Below are 22,734 nucleotides of genomic sequence, written 5' to 3'. Positions count from 1 at the left end.
TGGTCTCTAAGGCCCAAGAGTCTTCCTCCCAGGTACTGGGGCTCTCTTGGAGACAGAAAATAGTTACTGCTTCAGGTAATGACTTTGCAGTTAGTTACATACTTCCTGTGAGCTCCTGGGACTGCAGATGCTGTCAGCATTTTTCAACTTCACGTTTAGTCTTCAATCGTCTTTGTAAAGAAATAGATGGAAGAGGATGTGGGAAGTCGACATACTATTAGAAAAAGTTTTCCAAAAGCACAGTCATTGGTGGTTAGGCCAACCTTGCAGAAAAGGTTAAATAGTAACAGTAATGTTAAGGGATGACAATTTAATTTTTAATACTAGGAAGCAAGTGCTCATAGGCTTTTGAGACACATAGTCACGATCTGAATTATTGTTTTGCCAGCTATTAACTGTGAGTCCCAATCCCTTAGGCACAGAATGTAGTCTTCTTATGCCTCAGTTTTCACAGGGTTGTTGTGAGAATTCTATAAGATAAACTTTCTAGTGATCAACTTAGTGTCTGTCAGATAGTAAGTGCTCAGTTAATTTCAGTTATCATTGATATTGTTATTATCATCATTATTATTATTATTGTTATACCATAGTTGCCATTTTCATTTCAAAAATATATCCCCTTGAATAGAAACCTAAAACATTCTCTCTTAAAAAACCAAGTCCAGACACTGGATCTTGAACTTTTTAGATATTCAACAGCTTGATGAATCAGTGAGATATGTACTCCTGTCAGACAAATCACAGGACAGCAGGTTCTGTGCTTTGTCCTTCTGGTGGCCTTCAGTTACTTGAAGTGTGCTTCCATTACATAGAAGGAGCAAGACTCAGAGCTCACTGACATTTCAGTGCTGTTGGGTAGATAGAAAGCATGTGCTACAGCCTACAACCAAGGTCTTTTTAAAGAACTAGACATTTTTAAAGAACTAGATAGACATTTTTAAAGAACTAAGTAGACATTGAGCTGATGACATTAATATGAAGAGCAATAGCCTTCAACTATCCAACTAATTCTAACACTCTCCCATTAGAGCAGGGGTCTCAAACTCAACTCAGCATGTGGGCCGCAGAGCAAGATCACAGCCCTTCGGCGGGCCGCAGTAGGTCTACAAAAGGCAACTGTTACGCAACACTTTCCTCACTGCAGTTGAAAACAAAAAAAAATCAGTACAACAAGCACAATCGTACATGCAGTTTACTCAGTGTCACAAAACGACCAGAAACTGTAGTTCGCATCACAACTGCTGTTAACTAAGCTAATATCTAGCTAGGATGCTAGAGAAATGAAAAATACAAGTAGGCCTCTAGGCTTACTTAATTTTATCCAAAATATTTTGAACTTCGTGGATTAGTCTGCAGGCCGCACAAAATTGTTCGGCGGGCCGCATGCGGCCCGCGGGCCGCGAGTTTGAGACCCCTGCATTAGAGCCTCTTTTTTTCTTTACTGCCTTTTTTCTACTCAGCCTAAAAATTTCAGATGAGGAACTTTCATCAAGACAAATTTGGGGATCCTTTTTAAGAAATCCAGTTTGGTAATTTAAAATACAGTATATTTTTTCTCCTTTAAATTACCATATAAGTTAGTGACATACTTATCTTCCAAGAGGCTTTATATTCTACTTCTTCTAATAAACAACTGGTAACCCTTTTTGTCATCTATGCTTTCATTCACTTCTTAAATTAAATAAACCATTACAAATCAACTTAAAGTCCCCTTTATAACCACTTAGCCCACGGCTCTTCTCCTTTTCCTAAAGAAATGTTATCCAAATTCTACTGGTATTCTTCTAGTCACTTCTCATATGTGTACCAAGATATAAATTTATTGTGATTAATGTTTTTTTTTATCTTTAATATTCTTTAAACCTTAAATGGCCTGTCCTTTCCTCTCATTGTAAAAGAGGTCAGTTCAAGCATAGATAACACAGGGAAAATGAAAATTCTCATTTTTTTCTTCTATTGTCAACCTTTTCTTAATCTCGACTTTCATATCCACTAAGAAGAAAATTCATTCTTTTTGGGGGGTGCATCTATTCTCCTTAGTCAAATGAAGTTCTCTCACGGTGTTAATAAAATAGTGACATGACCAAATACAGGAAGAATGAAATGACCTATGAATTGGCACCAGGATGCATGGTGAGATAAAATATGGATAAATCAGAAGAGGAAAAATTCTCTTTCCCACAGTTTCAACCATGGCAGCAATAAAAACATAAAATAGAACAATAAGCATGTCAATGTTTCAAAAAAGAAAAGTTGGAAAGGACACTGTACTTGACCCAAATTCCTCTATTGACTCCTAATGATATTGAATTTCCTTTGCACATTCTTTTTCATACTATTCATTTGAAGTAATGTCACAGCAACTTCTTATCCAGACTAAATAATTATAATTTCTTTACCTTATCTCAATAAATGTCAAAATTAGAATATATTTAAGATTTTTAGAGCTTCTTTATTTCAAATCCTGAATGAAATTATGTGCTCATATTTTAGATCAAACTGAGCTAATTTCTATAATATTTTAATAGGGTAGTAAAATCACTTTCATGACTATGACATATTTGAATGTTGAGTAATTATTTTCCAGAATGTCTTCCCTTTTTGATAGTTTGCTTTTTACATACTACATTTGTGTTACAGTCTTGCTTTACACTAATAAGTGTGCTAAAAAGATACTATATTTTTTTTAGCCAAGAGAGATGCTGCATGAAATATTTTTATGACTTCTCAATATGGCAAATTTAGGCTTTAAAGTAAATCTCTCTGTCACAATTCATGTTAAATCTAGATTTCTGGATTACAAAGAAACATATGTTAGTTACATTGCATTTATTTAAATAAATGCCAGTTTCCCCAGGGGTTCATAGTCATTATAGCACAGCTCAATATATTGATGGTCTGCTACCTTTCCCTAGCTGCTGGTTTTTTCCTATTTCTTGGCTGCTGTTACCATCGAGCTTATTTGAACAACATATTCTTTCTTACTTTTGAAGTTGATACAGTCTAGAAAGCCCAAGCAGGGCTAGTGGTGCAAAATGCATTGACAATCTAGAACCCTGAGCAAAATTTAACCCGTAATGACATATCTTTCCTTAGGCTAAGTCTTCTGGTTTAATAACTACCCTCCCTATATCTTTACCTTGTCCTTCTTCATTGAAGGTTCTTGTTTTTTTAACTTTAATGTAAGTCATACAAACAGTTTTTGAAAAGTTGTCACATGTTCTAGAAAATATTCTGGTAAAAATAAGTACATAAAGAATCTGATCCAGTTCTGGTTGGATAGCTCCATTGGTTAGAGCATTGGCCCCAAACGCAGAGGTTGCCTGTTCAATCCCTGGCCAGAGCACATACAGGAACAGATTGATGTTCCTGTCTCTCTATCCCCATTCCTATCTGGCTAAAATCAATAAATAAAAATTTTTTAAAAATCTGATCCAATTTAAGTAGAATATTGAAGTAGAAGGGACCTCAGAGATCATCTCATATGCCACAAATGTAACTTAGTTTTCTTGTAGCCAATTAAAAAATGTAAAAAGAAACAAGTAAAGTTCATTTTAATAATACATTTTATTTAAGGTAATGTATTCAGAGTATTTTTTCAAAATGCAATAAATACAAACTTATAAATGAGATATTATACTTTATTTTTCATACTAAGGCTTCAAAATTCAGTATGTATGTATTTTGCATTTCTAGCACATCTCAACGTGGACCAGACACAGTTTAAATGCTCAATAGTAACATATGGGTAACAGTTATCATAGTGAGTAATGATAACCTAGACAACTTCATTATTCTTTTAAATGTATAACCCACATTGAGAGAGGAAAAACAATATCAGCTAGTCAGTGCCAGAGCTAGACCTAAACCCAACACTCTGGTTCCCAGTTCAGTCCTCTTTCATCTCTGTTGTAGAAATATGTTGGGAGTTCAATGAGATTGTGAACACTCAGTTAATAAAAGTAAACTTTGGATAAGCACCTATTATACTTAAGACATTATTCTAGAGACTTTATTGTGACTACTTAAGACAACCTTGCATAATAGAGATTTTTTTAAATCCCTGTTTTCAGAATAATATCTAAAAGCTAGGAGAACATCAATTACCTCCAAAGTGTCCAGGCTTAGATCTGAACCTGTTCTGTCTGACTTTTTCATGCATCCAAAGCTCTTTCTCTTCAATCTAAGATCTTCTACAACCGTGACTCCAAGTGTGGTCTGAGGACCAGCAGCCTCAATATCACCCAAGAGTTGTTAAAACTGCACAGTCTTGAGTCCTGGACCAACACACTGCATTTTATGAAGATTCCAGGTAGACTGTAAGAAATCTAAGACAATTCAACAAAAGTCTAGATCTCTCCATGAGTTGAAATAATTTTCCAGAAAAATTATAGATTTGTACCCTGTCAGCACATAATAGGTAATCAGAAGTACCTTTTGCATTGATTTGAGACATACAAAGAAGAGCTAGCTTATAGTTTTAAGGTAGGAGAAACAAGAATAATTTTTTCCTTTTTTTTTTTTTTTTTTTTTTTTAGTGAGAGAGATGGACAGCCGGGGGAGATAGACAGGAAGGGAGAGAGATGAGAAGCATCAATTCTTTGTTGTGGTACTAAGTTGTTCATTGATTGCTTTCTCATATGTGCCTTGACCAGGGAGCTCCAGCCGAGCCAGTGACCCCTTGCTCAAGCCAGTGACCTTGGGGTCATATCTATGATCCCACGCTCAAGCTGGTGACCCTATATTTAAGTTGGCCACCTTAGGGCCTTGAACCTGGGCCCTCAGCATTCCAGGCTGATGCTCTATTCACTGTGCCACTGCCTGGTCAGTCAAGAATAAAATTTTTAGTTAAAAATAAGTTTTTGGAAGTCGAATTTTGAAATTATAAAATATTTCATTTATTACGACAACACCTGCCTTCTTCTCTCTTAATCTGTTTTCTTCCTACACCGTAGTATGTGAGCTTTTGTTCTAACTAAATTCATTGAGTGAGTGGGAAATGTTGATGATCGGAGAATGTTAACATTACACAAGAAAAAGTGTGTGTGATAATTGCATCACACACAAAAAGCAAGTGATAGGCCTGAGAGAATTGTCAAGATGTGGGAGTCCATGGCAAGATTTGCAAATCACCATGCTCTGGTTCCTAAGAGTGCTGTCTATCTCTTACGATTGGGCTCTAACTCTAATTGATGTTCTTAAAAGTGGCTTTTGCACTGACTGGTTAGCTTAGTCAATTAGAGAGTTAGGGAGATATCCCGAAATACTGAGGTTGCAGGTTAGATCCCTGGTCAGGGAACGTACGGAAGGCAACCAGTGAGCACATGACTAAGTGGAACAACAAATGAATGCTTCCCTTCCTCATTCTCCTCTGTGTCTCTCTCCCTTCCTGTTTCTGTCTCCATAAAATCAATCAATAAAAAAAAAAAAATTTAAGTGGCCTTGCTATTGAGTCAAAGTTTGACTATATGTTTATCCTGAACTTCATTGATCACATTTTTAGTATTTTTCTCATGTGCTATGATGCCCTCAGTTCTTTCAGCCATTCAGTGTGAGGCATTAATTAAGCAGGTATTAATACATCTAGACATTCTGGGGAGAAAATGAATAATGGAAGCAACACAAGTCCTCTCTGAAAAGCTGAGTCGGCATGAACCCTGTTTACAGAGGTGTTTTCCCTCTTTCTCATTTCTTAACTCAGTGGGGCATTGCCAGCTATTTTTTGCCTGTTAGAAAACAACAGCAGTGCGATGTATAATAGCAGGGCTTCTAACCAATATTTCCTTGTGTCATACAGGGACCGCGCAAGCTGTGTGTTAAAGAGATGAACAGCGGCATGGCGAAAAAGCAGGCCTGGCTTATAAAGAACAAGATCAAGGCTTTTTATGCTGCAGTGGCGGCAGATTGTTTCAGGGATGGTGTCCGGAGTCTCCTTCAGGTAAGGCTAGCTTTAAGGGAATGAGTTCAGAGGCAAAAGACAATTAGCACTTCATGTTAATTGACGCTCCCAGGGCAAAGGGCTCTACTGAGACTGTCCAACATCAGAGATGAATGCAGATGGTTAAGGAATTTGTTTTAAAATCCTAAGGATATGCAAAGCTAAAACAAAAGCATAGAGATTCTATTACAGTGAACTCTGAGCAATATACTGGAAGTGGAAAATGAGGTTGCCTTTGGCCAACAGCATACATTCCGCTCCCTTATTTATTGAAATGCAAATAGGATTCAGGATCCCATTAAAACTTCAAACTATTTTCGCATCTAGCAATGCTCAAGTCCGGTGTTCCTTTTCTCTTTTCTTTTGCAAATGGTGTGAGGGCAGCTGCTAGACTAAATAAATGCATGGTGATCTGGGCAGAAAATCTCTCTATCTTCCTAAATTACTTCCAGAATGTTGAATAAAATGTAATAATCTCTGTGGTTCAACACTAAGCCTATAATTCTTCCATCTTTTCACACTTATTCTTTCTTTTTTCCTTCCCTTCTATAGTTAGTACATAAAGTCATGCCCTCGTTCTGATCTTCATAATTTAGAGTGCCAGAGTTTCCTTAAAATAATACAAGATACTTTGGCTTTCTAATCATTTTGGCATTAACATGGCTGAATGGCCCTGATGTTACATGTACCAAATGAATGATTTAGCTTTCAGAGTTGGCATATGCAGGAGTGTCAGAATTCCCAGCTGCATCCAGGTAACTCTAATGCTTCTGTAGGCAGAAAAGAAAAAATATTGACTAAATTGTAATATTTTAGAGATTAAGAGTCTTTGATGCACTCCTGTCTCTAATATCCCTGACGAACACTTGCAACGTTACTGCATATGCAGAGAAACCATTTCTGAAAGACCCACAATGAGCCTCTTTTCATCTGTTACTAATTTGCTAACCCATGGAAATAGAGGTCATTGCAAGATGCTGATTTTTCATTTGATATTTAGCTACTTTTCAGCAGCTCTTTGGTTAAATGCGTTGAGAAGGTTACACATTTAATATAAAATTATCACAGGGTTGGAAAAATAATAAAAATTTCCACTGGGCATAGGATGACAGGCATAGAAAAAGACATGAGTATGAGAATAATTTATATATTAATACAGAAGAAATTGTAAAAAAAAAAATGACAGTGCATAAAGTTCTAATGAGTTTCTTCAAAGAAAAGTGATATAGAGAGGAATCATGACAAAGGGCAGGACAGAGTGGTAATAAAGGGAGGTACTGACAATAATATAATTTTGAATAAAGCCTTCTTTGCATCTAAAAAAGTATAGTATGAGTGACCACATCCCCAAACTGTAGTCATGGAAAAAACTACATCCATACTGTAATTAATATATATGCCCAGGGCCAAACGAGCTGCTCTGTTACCTGTACATTTCTAACAGCAATACACCAAAAGTGGAAGCAAAGCTTATTTTGGGAACCTTCCATCAATGCTTATCTTCTTCAACTTGCTGCTGTCTGTAAAGTTTTGTGTTCTGGTTATTTGTTTCACTGTTCTCATGACTCAGAATGTTCTTCCTTCACTCCCACTGTTCTCCTTATCTTTACTTATCAACATCTAACCAACTTGCAAGATCCAGAACAAATGCCACCTCTCCCATGAAGCCATCCATGAATGCTCAACTGGAATTCAAGGTTTCTTTCTTTATGTTTCCAGATGAGTTCTTACTGCATTTGCCCTTTATTAAAATTATTTGCCTATATCTTGTTTCTCCCACCTACTTCTGAGCTCCTTAGGACCGAAGACTACGCTTCACCACTGTCCCAAAGCATTTAACATAGTACTTAGCTATTAGTAGGTGCTCAATAATATTGCTGGATTAAGTTTTATTAGCTGGAAGTCATATTCTGTCATCTAATAGGGGGAATGAAACTACTTTTATGGAAAATGGCTACTAACGATACTGTCATATAAAAAAATTAGGTTCTAAAAACATAGTTCAGTTACTCTTCACTAAATAATGTAAGTAGAACTTTTAGTGATTGTTCTATTTAAGAATTTTCCAAATGTGAATTTTATTGCAAATGACATTATAGATGTAACAGGTGGAAATGAGCTTGGAACCACTCAGTTACAACATGCATGCCAACAGTTAAGCCAACCCTCACTTGATTTTTAAATTACTGAACCATTTTAATGAGTGTGTCAGAAGAAATGCAGATGACTTCTAATTTAGTAAAGCTACATTTCTGTCATCTCAAATCCATTTACGGCTGAGATGATTTAGAACTAATCTTCCTATTTTATGCTTGGGTGTGGGCATGAAGGACATACGATAAAATGTATTCTAATCTTCAGAATCATCAGAACATTACTCGGTGCTCTTTCGGACATTATCTTTCATTTGCAGTCATAGCTTGCTGGTATGGTAAGGATTGCCAATGACTTTATCTCCTCTGTTTAGGCCTCAGGTTTAGGAAGAATGAAACCAAACACTCTGGTGATTGGATATAAAAAGAACTGGAGGAAGGCTCCATTAACAGAGATTGAAAACTACGTGGGAATTGTACAGTAAGTGATGGCTTTCAAGACATGTTCTTGTTTACGAAGCATTAACCAGGGCAGTACATAACAGACACTGTTATACTAGATTAAATTGCTTGAGAAGAGGATATACATTACTACCAGAGCAATGAGGTCAATAGAGAAGGAAGACAACTGTGCAACCACGTTGTATTGTATTTGTCTTTCCTAACTGTTTGGTTTTATTTTGTTGTATGACTTAAAGCACAATATTATTATCATAAGGATGTTATTATAATAGATTAGTATTTTACCATTTTTCTTAGGATGAAAGATTTAAAATGCCTGTAATATTCCTAAGTATGGTTTCATTTTAATTAGAATCGGTACTAGTTTTTGTTGGCTGCATTAACAAATTATTTCAAAGTCAGTGGCTTAAAACAACACAAATTTATTAGCTTATAGTTAGGTGGGTTAAAAGTCTGACACTAACTCACTGGGCTAAAAATCAAGGTACAGGCTGGGTTATGTTACCTTCTGGAGGCTTTACAAGGAAATGTATAGCTTTATCTTTTCTAGAATCTAGAGCAGGGATAGTCAACCTTTTTATACCTACTGCCCACTTTTGTATCTCTGTTAATAGTAAAATTTTCTAACAGCCCACCGGTTCGACAGTAACAGTGATTTATACAGTAGGGAAGTAACTTTACTTTATAAAATTTATAAAGCAGAGTTACAGCAAGTTAAAGCATATAATAATAATTACTTACCAAGTACTTTATGTGGGATTTTTGCTAAGTTTGGCAGAATAAATCTATTTTAAACGACTTACTATAGTTAAGTCTATCTTGTTATTTATACGTTGGTTGCTCTGCTACCGCCCACCATGAAAGCTGGAACGCCCACTAGAGGGCGGTAGGGACCAGGTTGACTGCCACTGGTCTAGAGGCTGCCCATCCCTCATGGCCTCCTTCTTCCATCTTCAAAGCCCTTGATGGGTCAGATTCTTCTCACATCACATTACTCTAACTTTCCCTTTGGCCTCCCAATTTCACTTTCAAGGACCGTAGTGATTAAAATTACACTGGGCCCACCAGATAAGCCAGGATAATTTCCCCACCTCAAGGTTCTTAACCAAATCACATCTGTAAAGTCTCTTTTGCCATGTAAAGTAGCATATTTACAGGTTCCAGGGATTAAAATGGTATGTCTTTGTGGCTCTGAAATCATTTTGCCTAATACAGAATCAAAAATTTTTTGTGAAACACATTGTCTATTTTTTATAATTTAAGATGATTAGAAACAAGATTTATCAGGCATTTACTTTGTGGCAACTTTTCCTAGAATGGATCTATTTTGTTAAGTAAAGATAACTATGGTTTGAATTTTGAATGAATATTTTTATTATACTGAACATCTTTATATTACTATTTGAAGATTCAGGGTTACTTTGCCTATTGAAAGCTTGTTTGTATATAGTTAGTTAATCACAAACTGCATTGTTTTGGGGGGAGGGTGACCCAATAGACAGGATCCGGGGCTCCAGGTCCACAGAAGATTGAACAAAGGAATTCTCAAGGAGAAAATTTTAAATGAATTCAAAGTACTAATTGGTTGGTCCATATTTAAAGACAGAGAAAGTAATATTCTACAAGAATGGAGATAAAAGAAAGATAGCCTTTCTTTCCTTTCTAGATAATCTAATTACATTAGGTTGGGTGAAGAAGGCACAACAGCCAACTTCAACAGCATAGGATTGCCGTGAAAAAGCATTACTTCAAATGGTCTGTCCAAAGTCAATGGTGAAAGTTCCTGGATGATATTTTAAACTGGAAATTTGATGTCAGAAATGGTGTAGGATTCCCCTTCAATGGGTAAAGAGATTTGGTTGATAACTTCAGAGGGTCTTTGCATTCTGAAAACTGTTCTAAATATTTTCGTGATTGTTTTGTTTATATTTGAAAAGAATCAATTTTTATAAAGTATGGAACAAATTCATGATCAAAATTCTTGTTAATAGTATATTTAAATAAACTGTTCCAGAGTAAATGAGTTAGTTACCTTTACCCAAAATACATTTTTTAAAGGTATAAAGGGATGATAAGCTAACAGAAAGCCATCAACTCTTTGTTGTATCTAAAGTGAATTTTCTTAGTTTAATTACATTAAAATCCTAGAAACAAGTTCAATAGTTCTCCAAAGCTTGAGGATTAAAGAGTCATTTAAATCACTAACCACTTTGCTTCTACTTTCAGTGATGCATTTGATTTTGAGATTGGTGTGGTCATAGTCAGAATCAGCCAAGGGTTTGACATCTCTCAGGTTCTTCAGGTGCAAGGTATGTATTTTCTTTATTCAATCAACAAATATTTATTGAGCCCCTATTCCATGGCTGGCCTGGAGGTTCTAGGTACTTGGATAGAGCAGTGCACAATACAAATAGAGCCTTATCACAATGGAGCTTACGTGCTTGTGCTGACATGAGATTTGTATGCTTCCCAGTGTTTCCCCCATTGCTAATAAGAGTGGCCTTTACCCTGCTAACCAGAAATATAGATTAATCCAGGGCTGCTATTAATTACTCTTCTTATCATAAAACCACAAAGCCAGCATCACTGAAAACAAACATCTTCGGTAAATTAACCTGCAGAATTAATTCCTGCAAGATGTTGCAGAAAATGAAAATGAAGATTAATTCTTTCCTCATAAAACCATGTATTTTGTTTTTAAGAGTCTATGATCTAGTTTACAACTAACATGGAAATGAGCCTGAATGCATCATGCTTTGAATCACTAATCTAAGTCAGAGGCAAAAAACGGTAATTCAGATTAGTGATTCTGCTTTGTCCCTATAGAGGAGAGATGGCATGTCCACTTATACAGGATTTTTCAAATTGATCTGCACAATTCAGTTGACTGCAGTTCAACTGAACCTCATAGTTCAATTGACCCACATAGTTCAAATCCATATTTGTTTAAGGCTCAACTATACTTGTATTTAGTCTTAAAGTTAAAACATACTCCCTTGTGTATAAAATAAAGAACACACTTTTAAAAATCACTGAAATATTAAGACAGGACACTAATCTGTGACTTACCTCTTTAACTAAACTTCACAATAGAGTCCACTAATTACATGGCAATAAAACAAAGGATTTTGGTGTGTGTGTGTGTGAGGGGTGGTATTTCTTATCTAGCAGCCATGATATAAGTATCAGTGCTGCGTATACTAAGACAGGAAGAGTCTGTCTGTGTCCTCAATAGACTGACACCCTAGTAATGGAAATAAGCATCTGATTAGTGTGATAATGGGCATATTAATAGGGTATTGTTGGAAAGAGAGAAGAGGCATCTAATTCTAAGAAGGTTTCCCGGAAGAAATTACCTTTGTTTTGAGATCTAGTAGATGAGTAGGAGTTAACTAAGCAATGTTGAGAAAGAAAGAAGAAAATGAGAGGGTTGCATTTCCCGCAAAGAGGAGAGCATCGGCAAAGGTGTGAGGACACGGGAATATGGAGGAATGCATTGCGTCGGCAACCAAAAGCTGGTTAGTGTTACTTAAATGACAAGTTGAAGCAGACAATAGTGAAATAGGCTGCTGATATATAAGATCCTGATTTTAAAAGCCTTCATTTGCCATATTAAAAATATGGATCATATTCTATATACAATGAGGAACTATTGAGGAGATTTAAATGAGAAAATAATGTGGTCATATTTAAGCTTTACATCTCAACTCTTTTTGATGCATTGGCATGCACTCAATGAGGACCATGAATGGAAACAAAGAAACAATCAGAGAAAAAAATGATTTGTATATTAATCAAAGCTGGAGAAGGTAACAGCTTGACCTAAAGCTCAGGATATAGAGAAAAGGACAGAAGTACTTTGGAGGTATGAAGAGCAGCATTTGGGGGTTGGTTGGATTTGTAGAATATGGCCAAAAGAAGAGTGAGTCAAGATTCCTTGGCTGACTAAATGAATAGTGCTTTACCAATGGAAATGGGAAATAGGCCTGGCCTGTGGTGACACTGTGGATAGTGGGCGGACCTGAAATGCTAAAGTTGCCAGTTTAAACACTTGGCTTGCCCGTTCAAGGCACATACAACAAGCAACCAATGAACAACTAGAGTGAAGCAACTACTTCTCATTCCACCTCACTCCCTGCCATAAAATCAATAAATAAAATCTTGAAAAAAGAAAAAGTGGGAAACACAAAAAGAAGTGTAGGTTCAATGAAGGAATGCTTGGTTCAGTTTTAAACAATCTTCTGTGGGAAATTCTACTAGAAATGTCCAGTAGGCAGTTAGACAGTCTTGGCATTAAAGGAGAATTGTGAGCTGGAGATGTAGATTTAACAGATAGTATGGACTAAATGGTATCCCTCCAGAATTCATATGTTGAAGTCTTAACCTCAGATGTGATTATTTGAAGATAAGATATTTAAAGAAGTAAGGTAAAATAAGATCATTAAGGTAGATTCTAATCCAATAAGACTGATGTCTTTATAAAAAGAGATTAGGACAGAGACAAGCACAGAAGAAAGGGGAATGATGGCCATCTACTAGGCAAGGAGAAAAGCATCAGAATGAAACCAATCTGGAAGCACCTTGATCTTGCAGTTTTAGTCTCCAGAACTTTAAGAAATAAATGTATATTGTTTAAGCCACCAAGTCTGTAAAATGTGTTTTGGTAGCCCTATCAAAATTATACAGGAGACATCATAGTGAAGGTGAGAATTGAAACTATGACACTGGAAAATATAGCCCAAAGAGTATGTGTAGTTGAGAGACCCAAAGCACAGGAAGAGGGCCCCAAAGAAGGAACAGGAAAGGAGCTATCAGAAAGGTAAATGAACCAGATGTGTGTGATGTCATGGCAGCAAAATGCTCAAAATGCAAAGAATCATCAACATTGTCAAATACACTAGAAAGTACCAGAAATATTTGTGAATAAAATGTCATCGACAAAGCACAGATAATCTTAAAGTAATTCCTGTAGACCAGAGGTAGTCAACCTTTTTATACCTACCGCGCACTTTCGTATCTCTGTTAGTAGTAAAATTTTCTAACTGCCCACAGGTTCCACAATAATGGTGATTTCTAAAGTAAGGAAGTAACTTTACTTTATAAAATTTATAAAGCAGAGTTACAGCAAGTTAAAGCATATAATAATAATTACTTACCAAGTACTTTATGTCAGATCTTCGCTAAGTTTGGCAGAATAAATCTTTATAAAACAACTTACTATAGTTAAATCTATCTTTTTATTTATACTTTGGTTGCTCCGCTACCGCCCTCCATGAAAGTTGAAATGCCCACTAGTGGGCGGTAGAGACCAGGTTGACTACCACTGCTGTAGACCAATGTTGACAAAATCTAGATTACAGTGGGTTGAAGAGAGAATATAAGATGATGAGGCAGCGAATATGGATATGGCCAGCCATTCTGAGAAGTTTAGATGCTAAAGAGAAGAATGAGATTGAGGAAATTTACTATAGGGAGACCCTAGAATGGGAGGAAAAAAAAAACCCAACATGTTTCCAGACTGAGAGAATGGGCCCACAAGAGTGAGAGAGATTGAAGATAAAGGTAAATAAAGGGGGGGAGTGGTAGAGATTGACCCATGGAGGAAGATACTGAGAGAACAAGAAGAATCAAGAGAAGGTTGGGGATGAAATAGTTAGCCTGATACAGAAGAAAAATCATCTTCTATAATAATTAGAGCAAAGGAGGTGAGGATTGATGATTAGGTATGTGGTTTAGTAAGAGTGATGGGATAATTTGAGAAGGCTCATGCACAGTAGTCTCAATTCTTTTTTAAAATTTCTCTAGTTGTTCAGTTTTCCTCTAGCAGCATTTGTTCATAGGAGGTATTGGAGCATCAAGGTTTCACTGGGTAGGTCCAGCAGAAAGGAAGAGCCTACAATGGATTTGAGAGCAATGGTGCTTGATGGGTCAGGATTTTATTTGGCCATTTCACAATTGTCTCCATCATCACAGAAGAAAACTTCTGATGATGCACCTATTTATGATGCATCTATTAAGGTGTATTGTAAGGGAGGAGGAGAAAGAAAAAACTAGAAATCAAGAGTTTCTGCAGGGCCTGACCAGGCATTGGCACAGTGCACAGAGTATTGGCCTGGATGCTAAGGACCCAGGTTCGAACCCCCAAGGTCTCTTGCTTGAGTGAGGGCTCACAAATTTGAATGAGGGGTCACTGGCTTGAGCATGGGATCATCAACCTGACCCCATGATCCCTGGCTTGAGTCCAAAGGTCACTGGCTTGAAGCCCAAAGTAGTTGGTTTGAGCAAGAGGTCACTGGCTTAGCTGGGGCTTCCTGGTCAAGGCACATATGAGAAAGCAAACAACAAACAACTAAGGTACCACATCTATGAGTTGATGCTTCCCATTTCTCTCCCTTCCTATCTCTCTGTCTCTGTCTATCTCTCTCTCTCTCTCTCTCTCTCTCTCTCTCTCTCACACACACACACACACACACATACACACAGAGAGAGAAAAGAGTTTGTATAGGACAGAGAGCCATTATCTGATATGTATACTCTGTGATTATGTATGAAGATCTTTTAAAAAAATAAAATTGAGAATAGTCCATCTTATGCAAAACTGTAGCATACAGGTTATCTTTGGCAGCTTCTGTCTTCCTTTTTTATGCCCCCTTTCCCTTTTTACAGACCTTTTAAATTTACAGATCAGTTATACTAATTCCTTCTCAGTGTTCTTGATTAATTTATACCTTCCCGCCTAGTAGAATAGCAATAATAACTAACATTTTGAGTATTTATTATGTGTCATGTATTGTTTTACATTTAAATATGTTACAACAGTTATCATCCCAACTACCCTATGAGGAAAATACAGTCACTGACTTTATTTATAGCCAATGAAATTGAGGCTTACCAGAGTCACAAGACTGGTAGTTGGTAGAGCTGAAATTCAACCATATATCTGTGTGAAGCACTATTCTACCTTTTGAAAAGTAAAGCTAGAGAGAACAATGACTTACATAATAAGAGACATGGTAATATCTGAGAAATGGGAATGGAACAAGGTTATTTCCACCTATTTCCTTAAAAAACAACACAAGCTCTGACCAGTTGGCTCAGTGGTAGAGCATCGGCCGGTGTGTGGATGTCCCAGGTTTGATTCCCAGTCAGAGCACACAGCAGAAGCACCCATCTGCTTCTCCACCCTTCCCCCTCTCTTTCCACTCTATCTCTCTCTTCCCCTCCCACAGCCAAGACTCCATTGGAGCAAAGTTGGCCCAGGCACTGAGGACAGCTCCATAGCCTCTGCCTCATATGCTAGAATGGCTCTGGCTGCAATGCAGCAACACCCCAGATGGGCAGAGCATCGCCCCTGGTGGGCATGCTGGGTGGATCCCAGCCTGATGCATGCGGGAGTCTTGCTGACTGCTTCCCTATTGCTAACTTCGAAAAAATAAAAAAATTAAAAACCACAACACATAGGGGCTGCTGCCTATTTGTGTGGTAAGATAGACATGACATTGAGGACAATTACAAGAACCTAATACTGAGACCTGTTGTGTTGCTAAATTCCTATATTTTACTTTGTATGTTATGTTGACCTCTTCAAGCTGAAAGATGTGATGTAGCTGGAAAACATTGCTCCCACCTCTCACTGCTCCATCCACCAAAATGCACCATCAATTTAGTTCTAGAAAGCAATGCTGAAACTCATTCTGCATGGAGTATTTCTGAAGGCATCCTGGCAGTGAACTGCATCCCCTTTTAATTTCCCAAGGGATGTTTCTGATTTATATCAACTATGATGTTTGAAATATTTCTGCTTCTTAGTCAAGAAAGGGAAAATACAGTTGGGTGCTAATAAAATAATTATAAGTGCCAATTACCTAGGGTAAACAAAAAAGAATGTTACACAAATCCATGAAGAACATGCAGAAAAACAACAGCATAATGATAGAAATTAACTTTATGCCACATTTCCATGCATTGTTTTGAAGTTTATGTAATTTATGATACAACCCTTATATTAGATTTTGAATTGGAAGAAATAGGCTTGTGTTTCATTATTTTATACTGTAATATAAGGCTTAATAAGAGCCTGATAAATCTTACGTATTGCATTACCCTGTGTTAATGATTATCATCATAGCTTTTCCCACACGGGCAACAAGGTGTCATTGCAGATTATAATTTAAAGGAAATATTAGCAATTCAGAGTGCCCATATACTGTAGTTAATAAAGCAGTGAATAGAAATCAGCTTTATAGGTAATTTGCCAGCTAATGACAATTATTTCTATATTGTGTCAAAAGCTTATGTGAAGAGAGTAACTTTCTATATAAATAAGATCGATGCTTGTAACATTCTAGCTTGTATATACAGCAACTCATCCAATACTGGTGGCTGATAGTGTCTCTTAATAAATTAATTTACGGCTTAACAACACAAAAAAAATGCAGTATTTCCTATTGTTCACTTCCCAGGGGGTATTTAGCAAGTTTGCCAACTTCAACAAAGAGTCCAAATTATTCTGGTAGGAAATAAAGTGATGACATGTGATTTGTAATATATTGCGGTCAAGTGTTCCATGTAAGAACCGCACAATTTATGACCGTTTCAGAGTATGGGGGTTCTCTGTCTGAGGAAGTGGCTTAGCAAAATAGAGACAGATGGCAGTGTAGTAAATAATTACTTGATTGGAAGGTGACCACTGCAAGATTGCTTCCTGCCTTCGGTTCAACTATACTACACCGGGTTATGGCACGTTGATTCATGTGAGCATTTATAGCTTTGAGTTGGCTGACCAAGGAAAGAAGCAAATTTAATAATTAATAAAGAAAAAGGATGCTGTGGAGTGAGAGGAGATGCCGTTCCTCAGGGGGTTTCCCTGTTCTCCCTTCTATTGTGAGATAATTGACTACTCTCTCTCCTTAAGATTCAAAGTGAATTGGAAGGTGTAGACTCCTGCCTATTTCTAAAAAAATCTTAAAAAAAGAAAAAGAAATACAAGATAAAACATTCCAAGCAATGTTTCAACATTTCATTTGCAACGAAATTGAATTTCAGAATATGGTCACTCCAGTTGGTTACCATACTACCAATTTATAAAACACTTGAAAATAGCAAAACAACTATTCAAGGAGTCTGGCATTTGCATGAAGATCTGGCCCAGGATTGACTCTGATTTTACTCTAAGAACTGTTTGGGGCTATGTGTGAACAATTGATTAGAAACCCACTCAACAGAGAGAACCTAAAGCCTAAGCTTTTTCATCTAAACTCAGGGATTCTCTTAATCTTGGAATGAGAGAAGGGCAGAATTTTACTCTCTCTCTCTCTCTCTCTCTCTCTCTCTCTCTCTCTCTCTCATATTGTGACTTTGCAAATTATGATGGAGTATAGGATTGTCTAACATGGAAGATTAAAATTCCCACCAGATGCTCAGGTGCTGGCCCTTTCCAGGGCAAGGACCCCTTTCCCTGCCTCTCATTTTTCTGATTAATTCCACATGTTCTACTTTCTGTCACATTCTAGCCTGGTTTATGCCATCCGCCTCTGCTAGCTCCTCTTTTTATATTTCCATATACAGCATTAACTTCACTTCCTTCAAACATTGTCTTTTGCACCTACACACACACACACACACACACACACACACACACACACACACACAGCTGTACACTTATTTTTCTCCCTTTATAGAGAAATACTTTCAAATTATTTGAACTGTATTACCAGCAGTGACTTATTCTTTTATTTCAACCAACTGTTCTTGAGTACTTGCTACAGTGGTAAGCACTAGCAGAGAGGTGTGGGCATGACCAAGGATGTGAGAGAGGGAGTATGTGAAGTCTACCTATAGGCTTTGGAACCTGATAAACCTAGGTTCAAATCCCAGCTTGACACTTTTTGACTCTATAACCTTAGATTAATCATCTTCTCTGTGTCTCACTTCCCATTTTTTAAATTAAAAAAATAATCATAGTACCTACCTTACAGATTTATTATTTTGCATTAAGATACATGATGGCTGCCCAGTGTTTGGCATTGTACTTGGCAAAAAATAAACTCTCAACAAATGGTGCTAATAAAATATAACCTAAGCTACTCTTCAGGAGCTTACAGGGCACTGAGGGTAGAATTGACATGTACCCTAAAACTCTATTCTGTGTCCCACAGTGACAGTTACTGGAATAAAGGTTGAAGCAGAGTATTATGGAAATGTAGAGCAGTATATAAATTTCTCTGGTTGGAAAACTGGGGGGTGGTTTCTTCAAAAAATTCAGATCGGGTATTTCTTCAATAAGCGACTGTTGGCAGTCAGAGCATATCACTGAAGCTGGATGGTAAGGAAGGCTGGACACCAGAATAGGAAGCAGAAGGCTTGGGTCACCAGCTGTGCACCCTAAGACAAATCACTTGAACAGTATGAACCCAAGGTTTCTTTACATTAAAATGGGGAGACTATTACTAGCTTCTGCCTGCATCTCACTATTGGTGTTGGGATCAAATCAGAGATGACGTGGAAAGGGCTTCGTGGATCCTGAAGGTCACAGAGGTAGTAGTAACGGGGGTGGCAGTGATGAAATGAGTCATTTTTATTGTCAGCCTTGTAGAAATCAGTTTATATCTATCCATTCATTATACATTGGCTCACCCGCCTTATGCCTAACAGTCAGCTAGCCAGCCCTCCTGTTGAAAGAAATGTGTTGGCTAAGTCTGCTCTTGATTTCTTATGCAAACAGAGGCAAGCAGTACACCAGACAGATCATTCAGAACAGAGCATCCAAACATCACTTCTACTTAGCGCCGAAATGAGAAAAGGAGTGAGAGCACAGAAGGAGGCCTTAGATCACCTACAAAGTGAATAATTAAGAATTAACTCTAATAAGAACTTGCAGAGTCACTGTGCCAAGTGTCATACCACTGTGTGGATCCGAAAGTTCCAGATGGCCAAGCAAGCAAATTTTAGCCTTTAAAATAAACTCCGTCTCTGTTATCTCTGAGGGGACTGCCGAATCTGACTCATTCAAGCCAAGTCTGGATTGTATCTCAGGCCGGGGATTTGCAGTTTGCTCTGTGCAGGATGGGCTGTGTACATACCTTCAAGCAAATTGTTGGAATGTCTCCCGGGGTGCTCAGCCAGTGTTACAAAGGAAGATCCATCATCTTTTCTCCTTTGTCGAAACTAGAGGACAAAGAATATGGCAGCTAACGGCTAATCACAGGGTGTGCTGGAGCCAGCCAAGAAAGGAAAGCTAAGGAATCCTCTCCCCAACTGTCCTTACAGTTGCCCCAAAGCTGCTCACAAATATGCACCTTCCCAAGGACTGCAAAGAGCAGTTAGGCTGCAACTGCCCCCTGCAGCACCTCCAAAATGTGAACCATAGCTGGGGGGCTGTCATGCACGGCCACAATGCAGCTGCTCTGGGCAGCCTGCCATACATACCTGTATCCTTAGGGCCCTCGCTCTGCAATAGGTTTGAGGGGCTATCATTGGGGGGAATGAATTTGGCATTGTTCCATGTGCCTGAGAGTGTTCAGGCTCCTCTGATGATGAAGAGTTGAGGTCAATAAGACAACTCTGAAATAGTAGTAATGAACCAAAAGCCAAAAAATCTTTGAAGCTGGGAGCATGCAGAATTTGGAATCTAGCAGACCTCTTTATAGTGAGAACCCTGTTGCTTGCCGAGTGACGTCAGACAATTTACTCAACCTTTCTGAGCCTCATTTTCTTCATCCACAAAATGAGGACAATCATAGTAACCATTTCAGAGTTGCTCGCTAGGGAATAGCGTGCAGCACAGCCCCCAGCACTTAGAGAGCATGTAATGAATAGTAACTTCTAAAATAACTCCCAGGCTTTCCAAAACAGTCCATTTGCTTTGCATAACTAAGCCCATTTCCAGGAGTTGCAAAATACACTGTCTATAGAATGCACTGGTTGGTTTGTTCTTTCAGAAGCTCCAAAGCACTATGCCAAGAACTGTTGTTTATTCTTTTTGAAATGATAGGGAAAGGAGAAGGGTTACAATTTTCCATTTCACAGATAGGAAATCAGAGGCATAGAAAAAGTCAATGACTTGCTTAATGTCACATAAAGCCAACGACAGAGCTATAATTGGAATTGACCCCTCGGGCAATGTAGCTTGTGCTCACCTTTCAAAAGTCAGGGGTAAGCAACTCCTGTCTGAGCTTTAATACCATCAGTCTAATTTCTCAGATTTTCTATAGCTGCTGATCTTGAGAACCTTTGAAGCTTTGGGGAAATCACATGGGTGATTTGACCTTAAATCTCATGCCACTGGCAAAAGATTAATTGCTAAGACCTGGAAAGCAGCCAGACAATTCTGTGTAGCTGAATAACAGCACCATCTAGGGATGTGACCGTCCTGACAGATTTAGTTAGTGCATAATTGATAAATCTAGAGTTTGTATAGCTTGGCTTGCCAGACAGATAAGGCATCAGGCTCCGAGGGTTGACATTTACGGAAGCCCTACCAGTGTTCTGTAACATTGAATCTAGGTTCTCTACTCTCTGTCTCGGAACATTGCTCATTTTCTAAAGCTCTGTTCTCGGCAGGGAAGAAGATGAGGGGATCTGACAGAGGGCTGCCTTGCTCACTGTAAATGAGCATGCCCATCACGCTCTAGCACTGTCATATGACTGCTTTTAAAGTCTTTATTTACCCTGATCCAAGGCAGGCTGAGGTCAGAGAACAAGGCAACGCATTACATAGCCTTTAGGCTATGTAAATTTTTCGTCACAATCAGAATCCAAAAGAAGATACAATGTAGCCAGACACAACATCCAAGTGTGGATAGAGAGTCTGACCCACGGACAGGAAAGCCTAACTCTGATTCCAGACTCTGGTGTCGTGTGACCTTTCTTAGTAATTTGAACTCAGACAGGGACACAGACAATCTCCGCTTTTATTTCTCTCACTTTGGTCACTCACTCCAGAAAGTATTTTGATTATTGGGAAAAATTGTTGGTGGATATTTTTCACTGTAATTTGTATTCAGACCCCATAGAGTTTACTATAAGATTTGGTCATCTTTCCCTAATTCTTGTTTGGTCGAAAGGAGGCATTGTTGTGTGCTTGATATATACCCAGCCTGCTGCTATAATTTTGTCACTCCAGCTGTAAAATGTCTGACCTAGTAGCTTGGTCAGTAAATCAGGAGCTCTCAGTGTGTAGTTCTTACTTACAGGGGATCTGGCTTATTGGTTTTTACAGAAAGTGAATAAAGATAGCATTAAATAGCCCTTACAAATAAACACCTACTAGTAACTTCGTATATTATAATTAACGCATAGAGCTATTTTCCTGAGTAGTTATTAGTTTCTGAACATACTTTACTGACATACATTACTGTTTAATAATCGTTCATAAAAAATCATATAAGAAACATGTTATCACAGATATACCATTTTTAATATTAAAATAGTTTAGGCCCTGGCCGGTTGGCTCAGCAGTAGAGCGTCGGCCTGGCATGCGGGGGACCCCGGTTCAATTCCCGGCCAGGGCACATAGGAGAAGCGTCCATTTGCTTCTCCACCCCCACCCCCTCCTTCCTCTCTGTCTCTCTCTTCCCCTCCCGCAGCCAAGGCTCCATTGGAGCAAGGATGGCCCGGGCACTGGGGATGGCTCCTTGGCCTCTGCCCCAGGCGCTAGAGTGGCTCTGGTCGCAGAGGAGCGACGCCCTGGAGGGGCAGAGCATCGCCCCCTGGTGGGCAGAGCGTCGCCCCTGGTGGGCATGCCGGGTGGATCTTGGTCGGGCGCATGCGGAAGTCTGTCTGTCTCTCCCCGTTTCCAGCTTCAGTAAAATACAAAAAAAAAAAAAATAGTTTATAAGTGTTCCTAAAAACATTGTCTCTCTGAGTTTAGTGAGTGAGCTTGTCTTCTCTCCCCAGACGAGTTGGAGAAACTTGAACAGGAGCGGCTGGCTCTGGAGGCCGCCATCAAAGACAACGACAGCGAGGAAGGGAGTGGGGGCATCCGAGGCCTGTTTAAGAAAGCGGGCAAATTAAACATTACGAAGCCGGCTTCTAAAAAAGGTAAGTACTTCTACATTTATAAACGCTATTACCAGATGAGCTGACCCTACAGACTTAACTATCTGTAAGGGGTGAGAAGGCACATCTAGTATGTCAGGAGCATTGAGTCAAGACTGAAAGACATTTCTTTCAAGAAGGGAGGATGGGTGAAAAGTAGAAACTGTATTGTTCGTTATCAATAATAGTAAGCTCTCTGGACCA

General features: G+C 38.3%; 1 protein-coding gene across 3 annotated transcripts in view; it reads left to right on the top strand.

Annotated features, from left to right (window-relative positions):
• Positions 1-22,734, top strand: part of SLC12A1 (solute carrier family 12 member 1) — a 93,723-nt gene that overhangs the window by 52,543 nt on the left and 18,446 nt on the right. For all 3 annotated transcript variants that reach the window (XM_066344298.1, XM_066344299.1, XM_066344300.1), the window contains exons 18-21: positions 5,798-5,938; positions 8,406-8,512; positions 10,720-10,802; positions 22,390-22,533. In XM_066344298.1, coding sequence (XP_066200395.1) covers positions 5,798-5,938; positions 8,406-8,512; positions 10,720-10,802; positions 22,390-22,533 — 475 coding nt within the window. The remainder of the gene's footprint in view (positions 1-5,797; positions 5,939-8,405; positions 8,513-10,719; positions 10,803-22,389; positions 22,534-22,734) is intronic.

Source organism: Saccopteryx leptura, chromosome 6 (genome assembly GCF_036850995.1).
Source record: "Saccopteryx leptura isolate mSacLep1 chromosome 6, mSacLep1_pri_phased_curated, whole genome shotgun sequence".
NCBI lineage: Eukaryota > Metazoa > Chordata > Mammalia > Chiroptera > Emballonuridae > Saccopteryx > Saccopteryx leptura.
This window is presented reverse-complemented; position numbering and strand designations above follow the sequence as displayed.